Source organism: Lampetra planeri, chromosome 44 (genome assembly GCF_965212315.1).
Source record: "Lampetra planeri chromosome 44, kcLamPlan1.2.h2, whole genome shotgun sequence".
In the NCBI taxonomy this organism is placed as follows: Eukaryota; Metazoa; Chordata; class Hyperoartia; order Petromyzontiformes; family Petromyzontidae; genus Lampetra; species Lampetra planeri.
Genome location: NC_136150.1, coordinates 2,023,236 through 2,041,448, shown reverse-complemented (window position 1 = coordinate 2,041,448; position 18,213 = coordinate 2,023,236). Strand labels below are relative to the sequence as shown.

The window sequence follows — 18,213 nt, the reverse complement described above, 5'->3', positions numbered from 1 at the left end:
GTATGTTATAGGATGGTATGTTATAGGATTGTATGTTATAGGATGGTATGTTATAAGATGGTATGTTATAGGATGGTCTGTTATAGGATGGTATGTTATAGGATTGTATGTTATAGGATGGTATGTTATAAGATGGTATGTTATAGGATGGTCTGTTATAGGATGGTAGATTATAGGATGGTGTGTTATAGGATGGCGGCGGCCACTGCACCGAGCGCTTTCAGACGCGCTTCTGTGGCCGTGTGAGCGCGTGACGGTGACGCGGTGGGGAGCGGTGGTGCAGTGGTCAGGGCGCTTCGCCACAAACCCCGGCCACCCGAGTTCGATTCCTGCTCATGGACACCACCACCACCACCGCCAGCACCAGTGTCTCACGCCGCCAGTTAGGCTACATCCTGTTACATGTACCCTCAAACTGAGCCCACGGTGAAAGATACTTCGAGAAACAATACAAACGAGACGGTGAGAACGACACCAACAGATATGGAATGCACTTGTAAGTAGGATCACGGTGCTGAATGAGCGTGAATCATCACATGCGTAATTAGCGGTGGCGACTAATACACCCTGCGATGCGTCCAACCAATCGATCCTTCCACGATCGATCGGCAGGTATCTTGGGGACGATTCCCATCCGCTTTGAGTGAGAAAAGACAAAGATCACCCGTGTAGCGCTAACAAGCTGTCGGGGCAAGTGCTGTGAGCGAGCACCCATGAAGGCCGGCGTGGCACAGAATCAGAATCTGAATCTTTATTTCTCCTGGAGAAATCCGATGAGCTATGAAGCTCTGTTTCACACATGTCCAGTAGTTTTCACAGATGTCCAAAAGTCGTAAGGGGTTGGGCGGCCAACAACCAGGTCCGCCCGCCCGCCTTTGTCTCCCCAATGCCAATGCTTATACAATGCACCAGTCTACTAATTCGAGGTTGCGTTGACCTCGCAAAGGTGTCGGCCATGAGTGGGAATTCAAACTCGGGTCACGTGGACCGTAGCACAGCACGTTAACCACGACAGTAGCAGTTCAGGAGCTGTACCACGGTTCGGGCTGTGTGGAGATGTTATTTCTCTCTCTTGGTGCGCAAGAGGTTGTGGGTTCGATCCCAGAGCCTGGCGATGCCTGCTGTATATTTGGATTCATAATCAACGTTTTTGGGTTAGATCGCGTTACTTATAAATATGTCGTAGCCATCCACCACCCGACACGGGCAATCAGCAAAAACAAGTGTCACGTTGACAAAAGACAAACAGTTCACTGCTTTAGCCCACCGGTGTGTTGAAGCGTGAAACCACAACATTTACAAGTTTTGGGTGCTGTGACGTTTCACTGCTAATTGCATCCAGCATCATCGGGCAATTCGCCAGCATGGTGTTGTGGTTTCACGCTTCAACACACCGGTGGGCTAAAGCAGTGAACTATTTGTCTTTTGTCAACGTGACACTTTTTTTTTTGCTGATTGGCCGTGTCGGGTGGTGGAGGGTTACGACACATTTATAAGTAACGCGATCTAAACCCAAAAACGTTGATTATGAATAATATTGGTCGCGAAAGCCTGCTACGTGTTAAACTGTATATTTGGAGTTCGCGAGTTCTCTCTCTCTCCCTCCCCGTGGTGGCCGTGCGGATTGTTCTCTGTTGCTTCTCTGGTTTTGCCCTCCACATTTTACAAACATGGGTTCAGATTACTTGGCCGCTACTATAAATTCCCACGTGTGATGATTTCAGCCACTTCGATGAGCTATCGAATGTGGCCAGGCCGTCCCTGAAAAAATAGCTGATAACTCAACAGGCATTAGCTGTTAAAATTAATTAAAAAATGTTTATCCCGAGCCAAACGTTGCAGCCGTCTTCTCTATTGAACCCTTCGAACATATCTTACAGTTCAAACCGCACTGGACATTCGTAATGGATTGTACGGCAAGATCACGGAGTGATTGGATGCCGCTCTTCAGATCTGCAAAGGGACTTAATGATGGAATCTATATCTCGCGGGAAATCAAGAGTTTTTGCTCGGAATATTTGAATAGTGATGAATTATTTCAATAACCGACACGGCAGTTCCCTATGAACGGTCACTACATGGCGCAGTTTTTCACTCGGCCACAATAAATGATTTTAATTAAATATTTTTTCTCTCTCTTTCTCACCCCGTCTCTTCCTTGGATGTTGGATTTGTAGACAATTATTCTTGGTTGTATATCCATGGCAGGTCATCTGTTTGCATTTTGTGATATTGTGCAGGAGAGCTTGGGACTTGTTCTTGTGCCCTGGCACCTACGCTCAAATGCTTATCGGGTAATCATAGCCCCACCGCAGCCTGGCACGACAGTGCAGCTATGATTTAAGCGACAAAATATATGAACAGACAATACCATCTCCTTTCCACGTATAGATATATAAAAATGCAAGTTTTTTTTTACACATCCCATCAATCAGCCACACGTCCTTCTGGGCCTTCTCGACAAGTTTTGTCATTCACTGCCTCATCAGCAGAGTTGGGCTTTCTTCAACTGAAGCTCGTGAGCTGCCAGATGTGTCCAAGCAAGGGCCCTCTCTGTCAAACACGGGTCCTAGTTTGATGAAAAACTTAACATCAAACATTAATTATGGTTGAAAGGAGCGGGTGCTCTCTTTAGTGAATAAAGAAAACATTGAAAGTAATTTCACCCACTCGTTAGGACGGTGTGATCCATGTCCTCATTACAATCCCTGAGCCAGGAGTGGAAATTCCACGTTCGTATGGCGAGGCCACCTTAAAGGCAGTCACTGCTGACTTTCCGCGAAGTGGTACTCATGAATAATAGCCCAGATCAGGGATTATAGCCTCGATAATCTCTCGAGGGATGATGACAACGATGATGTCATCATCCCTGGACGGATACTCGTTTGAGTTGGCACCTGGCTGGGATTTGAACTCGTTTTAGAATTGCACATTATGGAATCTAATCAAAATTCCGTTTACATTATTGATGGTCTGGCGCTGCCTGCCCGCCTCTCTCTCTCTGTCTTGCCCTTCTGTCACCTCGCTCTGCCTCTTCCGCTCCAAGCTCCTGGGACCATGGCTCTTCTGAAGTCCCTCGCCTTATTCCGCCCGCCCCGTCTCTCCGTCTGTGGACCGGCTCGCGATGTGTCCTCTCCTGTTGATGTCGCCGCCCTGTGAATTGTGTGTCCCCCGCAGCGCGAAGCGCTTTGCCTCGTCCTTCACACCCCACCCAACCCCGCCACCGCGTCGCTCAACTTCCTCGCCGCTTGCCGCCCCCCGCTTTCTCTTCTCCGACATCGATGACAATTTTCGCCGGGGCCAGCGGTGGCACCGCGCGTGGCCCTCTCGGCGCCCAGCCTCATTTATTCTGAGCTCGTGGCTAGGGGCGAAGGCTCATTGACAGGAGGACTCGGGACACCACCACCCCGGGTTTCCGTGGGCCGCAGCGCCGCGCGTTATTTGACGAGCGTGGAACGCCGCCGCCGCCGCCACGAGCGCGCGCACGTGGAATGCGCGCACGTGGAATAATCGCACGTAGAATGCTTGCACGTGTGCGTTAAGACAAAAGGTTCCCCCCGCAAAGCCTGTTTGAGTAAAGCGCCCTGTGAAGTCCAACAACAGCACACGACGAGGTGGGGTGGATAGCGCCACGCCCGGCCGCCTTTGTCTCCCCGATGGCGATGTTTACGCAGAATATCACGACCTTGTTTTAGGCTGAGTCGATCTAGGGGAGGCCCAGAACCGGTTTAGATTTTCGTCACCGATGTTGGCCGCGAGCGGGGACTCGGGTCGCCGAGTTCGTATCGCAGTGCGCTAACCACTGACCCACCGCTCCTCACGTGTACAAGTGTAAGTGTACACGTTGACACGTGTACACGTACACGTGTTCATGTGTAAGTGTACACGTGTACACTCAATTGACACGTGCGCAACGAGCGCGCGACGACGCGTGTACGAAACAAGTCTTGTCGCTAGCACAGTTTGAATTTATAGAAGGGAACATTCAGGACCTCGGCAAAAATTAACTTTGCAAGTTTTTCTCTCTACAAATGTTGCCCTGACACAGCTGACAGAATTGTTCAGAGTTCCCCTTTAGGATGTTTAAAACAGCCTCGTTATTTATGCTAATGCCTGCAATGCGTGATTTTTAATGCAATCCAAGAATTATATGCACGGCCTTCGAGCGAAACAGTTTGGTGATAGGTCTCTTTCAAATACTCCAGTACCCTATTAATCATCACGTTGGGTAATCTGTGCTGCGTTCTTAGAGGGACTAAAGACCGAAAACTATGGGCAGCGTCGACCGATAATTCCATTTCACAAAGCAGCCCTGCTTCCTGCAGATGTGCCGTCGTTTTGGCCGTCCATCGCCGTGTTTACCTTTTGATGTTTTAATATATGGAGCTGACAACCGCCACGGGTTTCAGAAAAAAAAAAAGAGGACTCGAGCAGCTTTTGCTCCGTGCGGGCAATTTAAATTGAACGCCGCTCAACGAATGCCTCTTCATAGCTCGTTCTATTCTCCACGCGCGTGCGTTCGCGCACGTGCACGCGCGCGCACGTGCACCCGCGCGCGCGTGCGTTTGTGCGCGTGCGCGCGCGTGCGCGGTGGATAGCGCAAAGCTGCTCTACGAACCCGGCGACCCGAGTTCGATTCCCGCTCGCGACCGGCGCCAGTGGCGAATGTTTGAACCTGGTTCCTGGGCCCTCCCCTAGGTCGACTCGGCCCTAAGTGAGCACCTCGTGCTGTGCGTAAAACATCGGCACTGGGGAGACAAAGGCGGCCGGGAAATTATGTTGGCTACCCGGCCGCACGTGTCGGCCCCAACAGTCTGTTAAAAGCTATACGGGGGATCTTTGTCCTGCACTGCGTTTACATATTTGCACACGTGTGCATGTGTACGTTTACATATTTGCACACGTGTGCATGTGTACGTTTACATATTTGCACACGTGTGCATGTGTGCGTTTACATATTTGCACACGTGTGCATGTGTACGTTTACATATTTGCACACGTGTGCATGTGTGCGTTTACATATTTGCACACGTGTGCATGTGTACGTTTACATATTTGCACACGTGTGCATGTGTACGTTTACATATTTGCACACGTGTGCATGTGTACGTTTACATATTTGCACACGTGTGCATGTGTACGTTTACATATTTGCACACGTGTGCATGTGTACGTTTACATATTTGCACACGTGTGCATGTGTGCGTTTACATATTTGCACACGTGTGCATGTGTGCGTTTACATATTTGCACACGTGTGCATGTGTACGTTTACATATTTGCACACGTGTGCATGTGTGCGTTTACATATTTGCACACGTGTGCATGTGTGCGTTTACATATTTGCACACGTGTGCATGTGTACGTTTACATATTTGCACACGTGTGCATGTGTGCGTTTACATATTTGCACACGTGTGCATGTGTGCGTTTACATATTTGCACACGTGTGCATGTGTACGTTTACATACGTGTGTGCGTGTCTTTTTATGCGTGTGTGGGGAGCGGCGGTGCAGTGGTTAGCGCCCTATGCTGTAAACCCGGCCACACGAGTTCGATTCTCGCTCATGGCCAACACCAGTGACCATTATCTGAACCGGTACTGGGTCTCCCCTACGTCGACTCAGCCTCAAATGAGCACCTGGTGTGGTGTGTAAACATCGCCGGGCGTGTTGCCGGTCACCCACCCCCTCGTGCGCCGTGCCGGCTTTCATAGGTGTTCGCTCACAGCACTTGGCCCAAAAATCCGTGAAGGCTATACGGGAGATCTTTGTCTTTGTTTACGCCTGTACTCATGTGCGTCACCCATCACCCAAATCCCAAGTTTCCCTGCAATCACATTACAAACTTACGGCTACTCATGGCTGAGGCTACTCATGGTGTGTTCAGGGCTACTACGTATTCAGTGCTCTGATCCTGGTGCTGCGATACGCAGGTTTGCGTATGTGCACTTCCTACCGCCTTGATTATGCAAATGAAAAAAAAAATCGTAAAGAAATAATCTCATAAAGGTTTTTTTTCAAAGTCCTTGAATTAAATTCGCAGGCTTGATACTTGAGACAAAATAATCACGTACGGGACCCTCATCCGTCATCGGATAGATCGAGGCTCGTGATGTTGAACCTTTCACGCTGACGTAAAACAAGACGGACGCACTTATTCAAGGAGAGGGAGATATAAACAAATTGAGGCATCCCAGTAAAGGTGTGTTTTGCAAGTTGCAAGGAAAACCTCTGCGGAGATGGAGCAAATGGGCTCGTGTGTACGAGTTTGTTTGGACCGACTCGTTGAAGCATCTGCAAACGTACGTTGCCCTAAGCTCGCTAGGATGTGGTCGTAAATATTTCATCGCGCATTGTGCAGGCAATTTTACATAATCTATTCGCTACACTGAGAGCAGAAGTGAAACCTTTTTTTTTGTTCAGCAGAATTGCCTCTAAAACAAAAAAGCACCAATCAGCAAAAATGTGCGAAAACTATTGGTCAATTTTCTCTCGCGCACCTCCGATTAACACGGTTGGCGACGTACGGTGCGAAAGAAGTTCAACATACGTACGCACATGAGGTACATGATACAAAACCCCCCAATGCTGATTGAGCATTGGGGCTATGCGGCACATGATGACGGTGAGTTTTTGTTAAAGAGGCCCTCTGTCAAATTCCAAGAAGTTGGTACTTTACTTTTTTTTTCCATCAACACCAGCGGGATGATGGACTTTGTCAGCCCAACGAGGATTTGAACTCACAACGCTCTGACAGAGGTTCAAGCTGCGCATTCATATGTTTATGCATCTATATCATATTATCACAATTATTGTCACCATCATCATCATACCATGCCTTATCCAGAAAAGCCTCACGGAATCTCAACCCTCTTTCAGCAGGATGTCAGGTGATCAGAGCCATTTGAAACGTCGTAGCCAATGTGGGGAGCTTTTCAGAGACTCACGACGCAGTGCGAAAAGCCTTCAAGTCCCTGCAAGATCTGAGCGAGCCGCTTGCTGTCATCGCCGTCATCGCCGTCTCACTGACCCCAAACTCACTGACACATCTAAAAAGCCCCACCACGAAACGGTCGTTTCTTGTTATTTTATTTGAACCTATCTACGTGACTTTAACCGAAAGACCCAAAAATAAGAACACGAAATGGCGTCCGTTGCGTAACGCGCCTCCACAACTGTTGCTCACACGCGCTGGGAGACGACTCGACATTGGCTCGAAACGGACTTTTTTTAATAAGCCAAACGCCGTGGCACCTGACTGGCAGCCCAGCGCATTATCCCGTCGAAGAGTAAATGTTTAATTGAGGCATCCTTTATAGTGCTCGATATTATAGCTTGACATTGGCGCTTGTCTGCGTTTCGCGAGCCCTGTTATTTGCCGCTATGCGAGCCCTGTTATTTTCCGCTTTGATAAAGAACGGTGGCTTTGGTGCACGCGGACAGGACGTTAATTACATGGGCTGCCACCGCAGCCCACAGGCCCGCATCAGATGCCTTGATAGGGCCCCGTCGGCTGAGGGGTTAATGCCTGTCATTTACATCGTCAGTGTCAGAGCAAATGACTCGGTGGGGTGGATCGCGTGCTAATGACTTGTGTAAGCCAGTGTAGCGCAAAGCAAGGGGTTTCCCAGAATGCATTAATCAGCTGATGTTTTTTATATGAAAAAAATCAGCGATTGTGTAACACGCACAAAATAGACATCTGCATTGCTCTGATGTGAGCCGTTGGTCACTCAAGTTGAGTATTATCACATCGGTGCGTGTGCGCGTGGTCCCCTCTCAGTAAGCATGGACGTTTGGGCCTGCTATGGGCAAAGACGTTTTTTACAGCCATTCCTCAGATGCACAACATCCGATGTTCATTTCGGCCTGTTCATGAGCGGTGCATCTTGAGTCGTGAGATTTCTCAATTCCCGAGCCACGTCAAAGCCACATCAGTGCCCCACGCTGGGCTGACTGACTCGGGACAGTCTGGGAATCGGCATCTTTATTCGCGTGGTCAGAATTGATTTGTACCAAGATCTGGTGGCAATGCGTCGAACATTATTATCGTTTACTGCACAGTTTCAATTGGCCTTGGCTAACTGAGAAATATATCTGGGGTTCATCTTCTTGGTTCTTTCGGTAAAGTCAACTAATTCTCACTAAGAGAATAATTTTATTATGTTTTATTTTTATTATTTTATTATTTCCCTTCTACGTGACTTTACCGAAAGAACCAAGAAGATGAATCCCTGCAGTCACGAAAGAAGCTTTAAATCGAAAAATCTGGTGTCGGTGTGCAGTGGGAACGGTGGCAATACCTTGCTCCACAGCCCGCAACCTTTCGGCATTCGCGGCGTCTGTGCTCATGGCCTTCACAGACTGTGAGGGCAAGTGCCGTTAGCGAGCACCTATGAAGGCCACCACGGCACACGAGGGGTGGGTCGCCAGCACCACGCCCGGTCGCCATTGTCTCCCTCGTGGCGATGTTTGCACTCCTCACCAGGTACTCATTTGAGGCTGAGTCAAACTTGGGGAGGCCCAGGAACGGTTCAGAAAATCGTCACTGGTCTTGGCCTTGATCGGGAATTGAACTTGGGTCGACGGGTTCAGAGGGCAGTGCGCTCCCAACTGTGCTACCTCTCCCCATAGACGAGCACACTCACGTACCAAGACCAATACCCGCCATTCGCCACGAAGTGTCACCACAGCATCTATGCCAGGCCAGGTGCACTTGGAGGCCACGTGAAGTGTCGAAAGCTCGCCGACAGGAGGTCTCGGGACAGACCCAAGTGCCATGGGTTGGCTGACTGAGTTGACTGGTAGATGCACCAGCTGTACCCCCTAATGTGCCAACTTGCTTTATTTTATTCGCCCAGCTGCTCTGCTCGTTGTTGTGAGCGTCGCTCATCTGCCCTCCGTTGTTGTTGGAGAGCGACTGCCTCCCACTGCCCAGTAGCAGCAGCGTCCTTCACGAGCCTCCTCCACAGAGGCCGATCTTGACACCGCTGGTACCGGTCTTAAGCAAGTCCACTCATCTTCACATCCTCCCATACCCCATCAGCTCCATCTCTTTTCCAGCCCCGTGTCGTGCCCGTTTAGCCCCCTCTCTCTCTCTATCCGGCCACACAGAAGCTGCTCACGTACCCCAACAATCACACACACGCACACACTCACACACCCCTCCACCTTGGCAGGTGCAGCTCGCTGGCTTTAAACTCCAACACGGAGCTTCCACACCGTTGGGTGTGGGAATTCGGCCTAATCCGGGCTCTTGGCTTCTCCTGCACAGCTTTAGCAAATGCGCGTTTTTTTATTTTGTTACGGAGAAGGACCCGTGTTGTCAATTGAGTTTCAGGCTCCACCTTGCCTCGCTTTCATGTTTTATGGAGCGTTTAAGACAATTTCAGCGCTGCATTTGGTCACGATAAATATTCATGACTTATCATGCGTTGCACCTGGGATCGTGAGAGTATGCAACACTGCCTCACTACCAAGAGTGATGTTATTAATATCTATTCATGCATATCACCAAAGTCTCGCAATACTAATAAAACACGCTTCATGTTTCTGCTTAATACAGAAAGATCGGAGGTTCTGCCGGTTGGCACTCAGGCTCGGGCAAAAGAAAAAACAATTTGTGGAAGGATCAGGCGTGGCAATCGCAGACTATGTGACGCAGCTTTCTACACGTTTCTAAAGAGCCTCAGCACCATACTCGACCATAATCTCTCATTTGGTCACCACGTGCAAAATATCGTCAGGTCCCTGCAATTGTCATATCAGGGCTCTGCGACGCAGTCGACCACTATCGAGTCGTGACGTAGCCAACACGGTGGCGCGCAGCGTAGTGCATCGACAAGGCTCGATTGTTGCAACTCGCTGCTCTACGGGACGTCTGGCAAATGTATTACCAAGCTGCAGCGTGTACAACAGTATTAGGCACGTGTCGTGACGGGTGCTGCAAGGTCCCACCGTGTCCGTCCAGCGCTCGCCGAGCTGCATTGGTTTCCGGCTGCTGAACGTATACATACGGTCGCACTCATTACACACACACAGAGTACTTGCAACAAATGAACCGCAATGCCTTGCTGGCCTAGTCAAGGAGCTTGAACCATCATCACGCGAACTGCGGTTCATCCTGGCAGCGGCGGCGTTTGGCTCAGCCGTCGAACAAAGACGGTGGCCACCGCGTCGTGCGCTTTCAGACGCGCTCCAGCGGCCATCTGGAATGTTCTTCCCTCCACTATTAGGAAGCCACTGGAGCTATGGACTGATTTTCGTGTTTAGTTTGTCGCCCTTACCCCGCACCTGTGATTAGCACGGTTAGCTACGTACGGTTCGAAAGAAGTCCAACATCCATGCGTAATATTAACAGAGTATTGACTATTATTCAAGTCTGTATTTACACTTGCTGTGCTGGGTGGCCTGCTTTGTAACCTTACACCTCTTTTCCACTGGCACATCCGAGCCAGCGCAGGGCCACATACGATTTGGGTAACGGCTTCCCACCGGCTATTATCATTGCACACTCTGCTACTCGTCACGCGCTTGTCTGGCTTGACCACCTCAATGTGTTCACTGTAGCTGATCGCTCTGCATCCACATCAGCCACACGAAAGCACAAGTAGATGGCTAGCTATGTGCCGTGCCGTGCCCTGAATCAGACGGTGATACGGTGGTTTCGCAAGGAGACATCTGGCTCTGTGGCCAAGCCAGGGGCAAGGGGAGTGGGGCTGATGCGCGGTGTTGCTTTAGTCAGGACACCGTTGAAGAAGAATCACTAACGTGGCATCACCATCGATCGATCCGAAAACACGAAATGGCAACCACGTGCAACGATACCACCTTCCGCAGGTTTTCCCGCCAAATGCGGTGTCACGTGGCATCCGCTGATTAGAATCAGAATAGTTATACTGCAGGGGGAATCCTATGAGCTATAAAGCTCTTTTTCACAGGCGTAAGAACGTCACGACGGCAAACAATAAACAGAAAAAACACGATCGGAGTGCAACGTCCAAGAAAGGTCAATATTGTGAGCACGGAGACATTTTGCATGCCCACAAAGTGTCAATGTTCTGAACATCTCTGAAAAGATCTGAAATTGTCTTTAAAATAGGCAGGAGAGGGAGGGGTGGTAGTTGTGGCTCCCTTGACAAGCACCACGAGATGTGTTTTGAACAACAGTGTTAAAGAATAAAAACCGTCTTCTTGGTTCTTTCGGTAAAGTCACGTAGAATGGAAATAATAAAATAATACAAATAAAACATAATAAAATAATTATCATGACGTTTCGGCCACAACGCAAGCAGCCGTCCTCAGGTGGAGAGCAGGTCTGTCGAGTAGACAGAGTCTGAATGACACACTCCAGGCTTGGAGCGACTATTTAAGCTGGGATGGAGGGGGGGAAGGGCGCCTTGACAAAATAATTTGCATATCAAGAGGTTGAAAAACTCGGATTAAACGCATTGACGCGATGAGGCTAGAGGAGCCACGATGTCGAATCGCCTGTGTGCGAGCGTGCGAGACAAATCATATTTTGGGGCCCCCCTCCTGACCGATCGCCTCTCCTCCTGAGCTGATAATGTCGTTACTGGGCCACTGACCCGGACAGGAGGCTTGAGCGGTTGGTGTTGGTTGTTGAGAGGGTTACTTTCATTAAAAGGTAATCCAGCTTGATCGCTTAATTACGCGAGGTTGCAGAAATAATGTGGAGTAATCTAATTCCAACATTGTCGGAATGCTGAAAGTAATGTAATCTGCCTCACTTGATGCTGTTTGCGGTCATGCCCCTTGAATGATTATCTTGCGTCCAGGCTGATACAGCCTCTGAGATTCAAGTATGCTGCTGCATTGGCAGGTCTAGATCCATGATCTGTATGCACACGACTGCTCTTGTACTCATTTATTATCCCAAGCAGCTCATGTGATAATGTTTTTCTATAATAATAATAATTATTAAACCCTCCCCCCCCCCCCCACCGGCAGTTTTGAACTTGAATTCTTTTCGTGAGATATTCCTCAACGCAACTGTGCTCTGAGTGTGCTGGCAGAGTGTTGTCCCGACACAGATAATAATCCATTCGGAAAGTCTTGCGCTCTCGAGAACAGCCGTTCTCGAGATTGTCACAGCATTTCTGCTGAAAAGAACAACTTCAAAAGTCGTCTTTTGGTTTGACGCAATGGGGGGGGAGGGGCAGACTTCCCCGTATACTCTACTGTGAGATCGGTGTTCTTCGTATGAGAGTCAGACGTGCATTATGACTCCCGGTGTCAGATTTTTGTTTTAATTATTCACGTGATCCGCGATCATTTTTTTTGGCTTCGGCCGCATAGTGGTTTGTATAAACCTGCGATCTTTCACCACCCGACACAACCCAATACACAATTATTTTCACGTGTGCGAGCATTTAACGCCCTAATAATTATTAGTATTATTAAATTTCGATTTAAAGCTTTCGTGACTGCAGGGATTCATCTTCTTGGTTTTTTCGGTAAAGTCACGTAGAAGGGAAGTAATAAAATAATAAAACATAATAAAAATAAAACATAATAAAATGAAACAAACATAATAAAATGAAATTGTTTCATTTTATTATGTTTTATTTTTATTATTGTATTACTTCCCTTCTACGTGACTTTACCGAAAAAAACCAAGAAGATAGTAGTATTATTAGTTCAGCTCACCGGTGAAGCTGAATATTAATCCTCACAATCGAATTTTGCAATTAGATGATCACGTGGCCTAACCGCAAACATCTATTACGAATTATAATATTATCTGGGCAAAAAACAAACAAACCTACGTTTTAGGTGATATCATTGGTGTACAGTCGTCGGCGAACCAGGCCGTGACCACAAACTCATCACTTTTGATGGCCTGGTTTAATTGTGGGTGACAGCCCAGGCACAAACCCAGGATCTCAGCAGCGCTGACTCAGTGCTCTGACCTCTGAACCACCACGGATCACAGAGAGCAATCAACCGGCTGATGCTACGTATAACACGATTTCGAAAACAGAGCAATAATCCGGTGTTACTGCTACCATTGGTAATCTGATTGCAGGAACGCGGTACGCTAGCCGATGCGTTCCTGGTCGTGAAAATTATTTAATTTGATGTTTTTGTAGCTGCCATGTTAGGGACGCGAATGAGCCGACGGGTCCGTGAGTAGTGTGCATCGTGTGCAAAAACAGCCTGAATTATTTGTGTTACCCGCAGAGTTGGAAAGTCGAGGATGAAGTGTGAATTCTGATTAGGTCCGTGCTGAGCAGCCGGAGTCCGCGTGCGTGCGAGGCTGCGGTGACCCCCTTAGTCCGCGTTCAGGCGCCATGCTGGTTTGATTTTATTTTAAAGGAGCTCAGTTGGTGCTCAAAGCCCCAGGACATCCGATGGTGGCTGTCATGCCGTATCGCCTCATGGTCAGCATCCTTAGACAATGGGCCCTGTGAATATCAAAACGTGGGCCAAGTCAGTCCATTAATTCTAGATTTGAAGCTTTCGTGACTGCAAGGATTCATATTCTTAGGTTTTTTCGGTAAAGTCACGTAGGTATAACATCAAAATTAATGAAAATAAAATAAAATAAAACTAAAATCACGACGTTTCGGAAACGTCGTGATTTTTGTTTTATTTTATTTTAATTAATTTTAAAATAAAATAAAATAAAACTAAAATCACGACGTTTCGGAAACGTCGTGATTTTTGTTTTATTTTATTTTATTTTCATTAATTTTGATGTTTTACCTACGTGACTTTACCGAAAAAACCTAAGAATATGAGTCCATTAAGTGAGTAAAAAAAAAATTCTCCCTACTCAAGCAAGCATTGGGCAGGGCATAGCTCTGTTGCCTGTTTGTCTGTCCTGGGCCAGTGGTGGACCATTCACATTCCTGTGACAGAGACCAGGGATTCCAAACGGGCCCTAATTCAGTGAGGATCTAAGACATTCATAACGTGTCAGTCACAACCACCGAGCCGGTCCCATTGACATCCTGGGTTTGAACATGGCTCTCAGATAGCGTGGCGCTGCTACGAGGTGGGACTTTGGCTCCTACTGAACCACTTCGATTATTTTGCTGCTATAATTGTCCAAATGATGGGCCACTGCGCTGAGCAATCATCTGTGATTGCCAGGTGGCTTCTGAAAAATAAGTTAATACCTCTGGGAGCGTTGCCCGGTAGGGTGGGGATGGTTTAGTTTTATTTTACGTGTTTGGATGATTTGTTTACCTTTGATGTACTTTGCACCCTTGTGTTTTTGCACTGCTTGTTGTTGTAACGTCCCGACTGGACGTCTGTGAAATAGAGCTTCATAGCTCATCGGATTTCCTCCTGCAGTGTTAATACAAGATTCTGAACGGTGTGACGTCACGACGTGGCCCGCTCGGCCAATGAGGGCGCAGCTTTCCATAACGTTCGCTAATGGAGTCAGTCCCATAAGAAAGCCCTCTGGAGCACTCTGCCCAACGGACGAACCCCGAGTACTGTGACCTGATAAATCATCGTCGCAATACGTAAATCACTCTTTTTTTTTGGGGGGGGGGGGGGGTCATCTCGATTGGTGGTCGCAAGCAACGTGGCGGGAAGTCGATGTTGCTGAGGTCAAGGGTCAGTCCGCTGTCTATCCATTGGATGACAACTGTCTACTTCCCGACGAGGTTACTCATTTCATCGGTGGGCTGACGAAACATCTCGGGATTTGAACTCGCGACCCAATCGTGAAGCCGGGTGCTCCGCTCAGCGTTGCCGCACGGCTCGATTGAAACGTTTTTGAAATAACAGCGCAAATGATGGTTTAAGGTTGCCGTGCACAGGGTTGGACATCTGGTGGGCCATACGGTCTGAGATGCATGTTCAACTGTGGGCATGTGTGTCATTGAAATCCCACCAGATTCGGATTGCCTCTTGGACTGCGTCCAGCAGTGAACAAAGGTGCAATGTTAATTATTAATTCGACATCGGTGGTACTGGCAGAGTCTGAAATGGCAGTGCCCATACGTGCCTCCCAGTTATTAATTAGCGACATCGCTTGGCGTGCGCGATGACCACCACAACCACGTGACTTTTCTTTCGTGTTGTGCGCGGTGCTTTTAGCGCCACATCGCGTGCATTTGTAGCGTTTAGTTTCATTTGTTTGCTGGTGACTGTGTATTTCATCATTAGACCTCCTTTGCCAGTACCAAAATATAATAATAGGGTTTTCCCCCTTTTTTATGGCAATAAAACTGAAACCTTTTTACAAGGATTCATGTCTGCATTAACCACAATACTTGCAGTCAAATGCAAACAAAAAACACACTATGATAATATATGCATTGTCCTTGGTGTGGACCAATCAGTTTCAAGGGCAATGCATATATTATCATAGTGTGTTTTTTGTTTGTATAAAACATAATAATATACAATTGTATTTTATTATGTTTTATTTTTATTATTTTATTATTTCCCTTCTACGCGACTTTACCGAAAGAACCAAGAAGACGCCTCCTGTTTTATTGACAGAAAGGGAAAACACATATTCTAATTGTTTCATTTCCATACTCCCCCTCGCATTGGCGTGGGGAGGTGCCCGCACTTCGGCTCGTCGGGAACAAAAATCTGTACAGGGACTCCTCGACTTACGAACGAGTTAGGTTCCAAAGGTCTGTTCGTAAAGTCGATTTGTTCGTACGTCCAACTTCACTCCTGTCGATTACAAACACGCTGTATGGCATGTATCCTAAACACGGGGAATGGCTTCAAAAGTTAAACAATCTCCTGTAGATGTAGATGCCACTGGTTTTTCATGTTCTGCAGATGTATATGCCACTGGTTATTTATGTTCTGCAAATGTAGATGCCACTGGTTCAATATGTTCTGCAGATGTAGATGCCACTGGTTGTTCAGGTTCTGCAGATGTAGATGCCACTGGTTCTTCATGCTCTGCAGATGTAGATGCCACTGGTTTTTCATGTTCTGCAGATGTAGATGCCACTGGTTATTTATGTTCTGCAAATGTAGATGCCACTGGTTCAATATGTTCTGCAGATGTAGATGCCACTGGTTTTTCATGTTCTGCAGATGTAGATGCCACTGGTTCTTCATGCTCTGCAGATGTAGATGCCACTGGTTTTTCATGTTCTGCAGATGTAGATGCCACTGGTTATTTATGTTCTGCAAATGTAGATGCCACTGGTTCAATATGTTCTGCAGATGTAGATGCCACTGGTTATTTATGTTCTGCAAATGTAGATGCCACTGGTTCTATATGTTCTGCAGATGTAGATGCCGCTGGTTGTTCAGGTTCTGCAGATGTAGATGCCACTGGTTCTTTATGTTCTACAGATGCAGATACTTGAATGACGCTGCCGTACACAAAAAAAAACACTGCGATTGTTCACGTTTGTAAAGTAACGCCTTAATCACTCGAAGCGAAAGTGTTTTGCGATGCCACACGTGCTAACGGTCAATGCAAATATATTGATTTAGTGCTTTGCACACACAGACTGCCACCGTAATTACCACCAAAAAAACAGCATGATAATTACTTAAAGTAAGACACTTTAGTGTTTAGTTTTACAGCACGGGAATTGTCTTGTTTTCTGAAGCACTTTGAGATATCGGGTGTCAACTTAACACGTAGGATTATTTTGGCGACCAATATTACGATTCGTATTAGATTTTTTGGGTGAGATCACGTGAGTAAAATTGTGGCGATGTTAACTCTTGCCAGGTATGCAGGAGGTCGTGGGTTCGATCCCGATCCTGACGCCTGCTGCTGTATATTTGGAGTTTGCGTGTTCTCCCCATGGTCGCTTGGATTTTTCTCCGGGTCCTCCGTTTGTTCTCTCCACATTTTGAATTGTGCGTTTCGAGTATTTGGCTGCTATAAATTTGCACACGATAAGCCACTTCCTTGAGGTGTCATTTGTGGCCAGGACACTTCTGAAAAAGATCTACATAGCTCAGTGGTTCTTACCTGGTAAATATTCATCTTTTATTTGATTTAAGGCCCAAGACTGGAGGGAGTTTTCGCAATGATGGCAACTGCCTTATGATGCTGGTTGTATCTACCGGCGAAATGTCTGCATCTAGTTATTGTATTTTGTGGATTGCTCTCGAACATTGCTGGTGCTACTGAAGCGGTAATACATCTGCATGTTTGTTCATCGCATGCTAACTTTATTAACTGGCTGCATCGGGTGGAGGAGCGAGTACAACACACATTTCACCCACGCGATCTGACCCAAAACTAAATTATGAATCACGCTGATTGTATTCGGGTGCTGAATAGCATTTAAATCCTCATTCCCTTGAGATGCTTTTAATTCCTTGGCTGACATTCTGTCACCAGTCCCGTCTGGAGGAACGTCGCCTGCCTAAGCCCAATTACCGTTCTTTAATACGATGCCTCCGATATGATGCCTCCGGATAGTACGCTCGTTAATTTTTTTTCAAAGTCAAAGGTGGTCATCCTCTGAAAAGGCTGCCTGACCCTCGCTCTGGCAATGTGGAATTTCCGCCAACGGCGTAGACGCTGCCAACGGCACTGTACGGTGGCTTGCGTGAACAGAGAGGCGTTTTTTCACACTACCACATCCCCTTACGTGTATATAACAAAGCCAAAGATCCCCCGTATAGCCTTAACATACCGTTGGGGCAAGTGCTGTTAGAAAGCACCTATGAAGGCCGGCACGGCGCATGATGGGGTGGGTGGCCAGCACCACGCCCGGCCACCTTTGTCTCCCCGGTGGCGATGTTTACACACCGCACCAGGTACTCGTTTGAGGCTTAGTCAACCTAGGGGAGGCCCAGCACCGGATCAGACAATCGTGAGCTGGAATCGAACCCACGTCGCCGGGTTCGTTAGCGCAGCGCGCTAACCTCTACGCCACCGCTCCCCATCCATATATAACCACATATACATGCGGTGTAGACTTAGACGTTTCACCATATCCCTCGAAGCCGATTTCGCTTTGCGGTTCATCCTGCACTGTGCAGTCGGGAATTGTAAGCTTGTCGGACGCGGGTCGGAGTTGCGACGACGCGCTGTGTTCCGCCGGCCCGTCTACCGCAGAGAGGAATACTGCGAGATCTACCGGGCGAAGGACAAGTCGACGGGGAAGGTCTACGCCTGCAAGAAGTTCATAAAGAAGGACGGACGCAGAGTTCGCAAGATCGCCAACAACGAGATCACAATCCTCAAGATGTGAGTGTTGACGACGACGCGCCGGCTTCAGCGAAGGCT

The 18,213-nt window shown here is 47.8% G+C and overlaps 1 protein-coding gene across 1 annotated transcript in view; it reads left to right on the top strand.

Annotated features, from left to right (window-relative positions):
• Nucleotides 1–18,213, top strand: part of CAMKV (CaM kinase like vesicle associated) — a 133,984-nt gene that overhangs the window by 87,519 nt on the left and 28,252 nt on the right. Inside the window, exon 3 of the mRNA XM_078614352.1 lies at nt 18,043–18,174. Within this exon, the coding sequence (XP_078470478.1) occupies nt 18,043–18,174 (132 nt within the window). The remainder of the gene's footprint in view (nt 1–18,042; nt 18,175–18,213) is intronic.